Consider the following 5,692-nt stretch of genomic DNA (forward strand, 5'->3'; position numbering starts at 1 on the left):
TGTAGTATGAAATTATATGTCTAATACTTTATTAATATGCTTCATAACATACTTAATTCTTATTGTTTCAAGTTATTTATATGTTATTTATATATATACATATACATTTAAACACATAATATAGTTTGTGAATCGTAGGAATGGTCGAATGGGTAAATGAATATGCATAAAATGTTTTAATTTTTTTTTTAAGGTCATTATACTTGTTTATCGTGTCGAAAACATTCAATCATTTAGAGAATTGACTTAAAAATAAGTCGAAATTTTCCAGGTCGTCACACTGACAACCAACATAATGTAACAGATACATAATGTTTTAGACAAACACGAACTTAAGAGCCGATAAAGGCGATCATAGTCAAATCTTGCATGCATCAATTGCTCTCATACCATGCTGATAATACTTGAAAAAGAAGTCGGTAGTCATAGTAACATTCTTGTATAACCTTGGTGTTTTATCCGTAATAAGCCCTTCCACGGGTCCTATATCCTTTTCAGTTTGAGGCCTACATATCATAGCGAGTGTCATCCTGTCGCGTTTTGAGTCTACAAACACTCTATGCACCGGGCTCTTGAATATCCCATTACTCATTATCTGCAAATTTCAGTATCAATTTAAAATTTAATGATCAAATTATCTTTAATTAAAAGTTGCAAAACACGGTGATAATTTAAGCAGAAAAAAGGGAACCCTTATTCACATGAAGATAGAGTAAACAAAAACAAAACAAATCTAAAATAAGAGTGATTATCCATAAGCTTTATGTCACCTAGCTTGATAATAAACAAAAATCTGTTTTGGAAAATTACCTCGATTTGAACACCAAACTGTATTAGCTAGGCGTTGAACGTTACCTGGATTTGATCACCAACATTAATAGTTAGAGCCTCATTCACAATAGGAACATGAAACCATTGATCATCTTTCAAAATTTGAAGACCTTCAATCTCTTTATCTTGCAACAGAACTGTAATGGCTGTACTATCAGCATGTGGTTTGAATCCCAACACCTTTTCAGGCCATGGACAAGCAGGGTAATAGTTAAATCTTGCATTCATCGTCCCTGTTTTCCCATATTGATCCCAAAAGCAATTTTCATCCAAGTTTAGTGACTTAGCCATGGCTTTAAGAAAAAACTCATTAATCAACTCCATTTTTGAGCAATATTCATCAAGAACTTCCCTAACAGATCATAATTGCAAGACAATTAGTGATAATTTATGTATTTATCAGACTTAATTAGTGATAATTAATGTATTTATCAGACCGAAAATTTATGAGTACAGAGGTGACGTCAATTTGCAAAGACCGGCGTGCCACCGGTCAAGATTATATAGTTTAAAATTTTTTAATTGTGATTGTTTGTTTTTCTCCTCATAGCGCCTTGCTAGCTGGGGTTTTTTTAATAAAAATATCTTCTTTTACATTAAATAAATATTGTTTAAAATTTTTAGAGATTCATGTAATGTTATTTTAAAGGTTTTAACCATGTTATACCATTCATATATTGCCAATTTGGAGATAAAACTTAATTGGAAATGTCCAACAGATAATTTGGGGCTTAATTGCACGAAAAAAAAAAAAAAACTTGATTTGGAAACTAAGTGATGTTAATTTTGTTACATTTAAAATTAAACTGGATATAACTTTGTTATATGTATCATTTTCAGTACGTACATTATAATAATTACATATTATATTATTATTTTATATTATATGGAGGATTATTTCGAATATTATCTTGTGCAAACATCGAATTAAAGTTCTGGCTCCGCCCGTAATGAGTATCTGTCAATCAAAAACATGATAAGTTAACTATGAGATTACTAGGAGGTTAACCTGAAATGAGTGGGATTTTGAGGCCAAAATTGATATTTTCGTCGATGTAGTGGAAGAACACTAAGATGAAGCCTATCATTCCAGTCAAGAGTCTGGTGATCAGAAAGAACATTGTCATTCCCATAACCTTCGATATCATGTTCCTCTCTCAAACATTTGTTCCTCTCGTCCGCTGGTAGTTTAAAAAAAAGTTTGCCAGTTTCGCGCAGTTTTTCCAAAAATGAACTTTCAATTCCATGGTTAACTGCCTGAAAACAAATGATATGTAATAACTCACAAGAACATATAATCTCAAATAATCATCCCTAACAAACTTATCAATAATTAAATACGAATAATTTTTACTATTAGTATACGAAATTCATTCATTATATCATTTGACACATATGAATAATTTCTGTTATAGATTTGCAGAATATATATAAAACGAGGTTCTCAAGTTTGAGATACTCAGATAGACAAGTTTATATAAAATAAATAACTTTCATGATAACTTGATAGAATCAATAAACAATTTTACGATCCTACTTATGATATTATGGCGGATTGTAACATCTAATTATCGATTATAACATACCTGAATGCAGCCCCAAGTTGAGAGTGCGGATGTCAGTTTATCGAGTTCTATCCTTGATGAAGTTAAAATACTAAAATCAATAATAGGAATATCTGCAATCTTTGGATTATTCGGATCATAGGTGGTATTAAAATGACGATATTCTTCTTCTTGTTTACGTACGTATCTTTCGGGCAAATGTTTACACGTCTCTGCTATTTCTTGAACTTGCATCATCTTGTTCTTTGTCTGGTTAACAGGGGTTTTGTCTTAAATATTGAATGTGAATGATAATTATGGATGTGGCCCTTTATAGGAACAATCAAGTTGAAGTTTGATATAGACTATACATACATCCAAATAAATTAACTGAATTTTCTCTATTTACGCTGCCCGAGAAGGAAATATTTTATCACCAACCATGTAACAGCTCAACGGTATTGCTCACTCTGAAGCATGAGATTCGAAGAACGTAACTTGGGTTCGAATCTCACCAGCTCGAAATGTGTTATCCGGATTCGAGTAGGTGTTGTGGGTTTCCTCCTGACAAGTGTTGTGTTCGGGTATACGTAGGTCGTTTTTCATGTGCTAGACCCCGTCAGTAATTCATAACATGCTGTGAAAGAAAAGTAAATATATTATATCATGCACTGGTTTTGTGTATTTTTGACTTTTTTTCCTGGTGGTGTGCAAATATAATGTCTTTACTATTGTTAAATTACATACTTCCAAATGTTTTATTAATACTTCATTATTTTTATGCCAACATGAAACATACTTTATAATTCTATGATCACGTTTAGCATCATATAATATAATAAGATCATTAACTTATTTTATGCTTTGGCTGTATTAGTAGAAACGAAGATGGTACTGCTTTGTCACCAGCCCTATTGTTTGATTGGTATTAAATTATTTCAAAGTTTAGTACATATCATACAGATTGATAATGATAAAATGAATTAAACAGAAGATCTTCATCTTCTTAGTGCGGGGTATTTTTTTTCTTTATGGATTTTGCTAAATGTAGTCTTAGGACAACAATTAAACTTTCCTCTTGATCCCCTTTATAATTTTTATCATCTATTCTATAATATCTAATAAATTTCTATAATAATAATGTAATAAATAAAAATTATTTAAGCTTAAAAAAATTTAAATATGAAAAGAAAAATTTTAAACACTTACAATGATGTCATTAATATAATTAATTGTATTTAAAAAAAGTAAATGTTAATTGTATAATATATGAAACATTATGTACGTACAACCTTATGATAAATATCCTCATGATCATATATACAATATTTGAAGTATTATGTACAACCTTATGGTAAAACATTTTTATAACCATGTGTACAATAGTTAAATTATTACGTACAACTTTATGATAAAACACTCTCATGACCTTATGTATAAACTTTAAAAAAAAAATCTAAAATCTATAAAACACTACATGAACACATTTACAAACTTTAAAACATATTCTACAACCTTCATATAATAATTGTATTTTAATATTTAAAATAATTTCAAGAGTCATTTGTTATTGCTAATAGTTATTATTAAAAATATAAATACTCAAATTTTAAGCAAACTTTATTATTATTATTATTATTATTATTATTATTATTATTTATTATTATAATTATAATTATAATTATAATTATAATAATAAATTATAATTATAATTATAATTTATACTTATAATTATTATATTATTATTATAATTATTATTATTATTAATATTATTATTATTATTATTATTATTATTATTATTATTATTATTATTATTATTATTATTATTATTATTATTATTATATTATTATTATTATTATTATTCAAATTCAAGTATGAGTTCTCTTTATGGGATTAATTACGTTATATATGTATGCGAAATACATGTTTCAATAAAAAGTTGTAATGTAGGTTATTATGACGAGGAAAATAGTAATTGTGATGAAAAATAGAAGACGATGGTGGGAGAATGAATATAGTTCATTTATTATGACCAAGTTAAGTGCATCAATATGTTGTAAAAACCAAATAGCCAATGGCTTGCCGTATCGAGGTCACCCTTACAACCTTGAGGTAGAGGGTTCGAGTCGTGCTTGGGACATTTCGTGGTGTATATATTCGTGTTAGATTTAGGTAGGTGGGTGAGTTTGCCTTTAAAAAAATTAATATGTTGTAAAAACGACAAATTTCTTAAACCAATACATTCACTTAATAACTAAAACGTATAATTAAACTATTTTGTTTAAATAAACCCGTAATTACACGGATCATTTCACTAGTTATCATTATTAAACTAGAATCTTCATTAATGCAACTTTAACTAGAACCTTCATTAATGCAACTTTAATTTTTTTTCTTTTTTTTTGGTATAAAATAGAAATTAAATTAATATTATTTTTCATGAAATTGTGAAAAATCTAACAGTTACAAAATGCTACACATGGACTCACAATGAATCATGTCCATGTGATTGACAAAATAACATGACCCAAAAAACTAACTTTAGATCAGTAGCAACTTAAACCCAATAATCATAACAAACAGAAAGCCAACTAACATCCTTACACTACTACTAACTTTAGATCCGTACCCAACTTACAACTTATTTGGATCATGTCACTGTAGTGACCCGAACTTTTCCATGTTTATATATATTAATTGATATTGATATTTACATGATTAAATGTTTCCAACATGTTAAGCAATCAAAATTGTTAAGACTTGATTAATTAAAATATGTTTCATATAGACAATTGACCATCCAAGTTGACCGGTGATTCACGAACGTTAAAACTTGTAAAAACTATATGATGACATATATATGGATATATATATATATATATAGTTAACATGATACTATGATAAGTAAACATATCATTAAGTATATTAACAATGAACTACATATGTAAAAACAAGACTACTAACTTAATGATTTTTAAACGAGACATATATGTAACGATTATCGTTGTAAAGACATTTAATGTATATATATCATATTAAGAGATATTCATACATGATAATATTATGATAATATAATAATTTAAAATCTCATTTGATATTATAAACATTGGGTTAACAACATTTAACAAGATCGTTAACCTAAAGGTTTCAAAACAACACTTACATGTAACGACTAACGATGACTTAACGACTCAGTTAAAATGTATATACATGTAGTGTTTTAATATGTATTTATACACTTTTGAAAGACTTCAATACACTTATCAAAATACTTCTACTTAACAAAAATGCTTACAATTACATCCTCGTTCAGTTTC

The 5,692-nt window shown here is 27.9% G+C and overlaps 1 protein-coding gene across 1 annotated transcript; it reads right to left on the bottom strand.

Annotated features, from left to right (window-relative positions):
- Positions 1–358: 358 nt before the first annotated feature.
- LOC139875355 (codeine O-demethylase-like) lies at positions 359–2,981 on the bottom strand. Its single transcript, XM_071862694.1, has 5 exons — positions 2,891–2,981; positions 2,418–2,665; positions 1,841–2,088; positions 856–1,183; positions 359–595 (listed from the first exon to the last, which is right to left on the bottom strand). Exons 1-5 carry the CDS (start codon positions 2,979–2,981, stop codon positions 359–361), a joined length of 1,152 nt encoding a protein of 383 aa, XP_071718795.1.
- Between the last annotated feature and the right edge of the window lie 2,711 nt (positions 2,982–5,692).

Source organism: Rutidosis leptorrhynchoides, chromosome 11, assembly GCF_046630445.1.
Source record: "Rutidosis leptorrhynchoides isolate AG116_Rl617_1_P2 chromosome 11, CSIRO_AGI_Rlap_v1, whole genome shotgun sequence".
In the NCBI taxonomy this organism is placed as follows: domain Eukaryota; kingdom Viridiplantae; phylum Streptophyta; class Magnoliopsida; order Asterales; family Asteraceae; genus Rutidosis; species Rutidosis leptorrhynchoides.

Coding starts and splice junctions, on each gene's coding strand:
- LOC139875355 (XM_071862694.1), bottom strand. CDS start 2,981: ATGAAAAACGACCTACGTATACCCGAACACAACACTTGTCAGGAGGAA. Junction 2,666..2,890: donor GGATAACACATTTCGAGCTG/GTGAGATTCGAA, acceptor TCAATATTTAAG/ACAAAACCCCTGTTAACCAG. Junction 2,089..2,417: donor CAACTTGGGGCTGCATTCAG/GTATGTTATAAT, acceptor ATTTGTTTTCAG/GCAGTTAACCATGGAATTGA.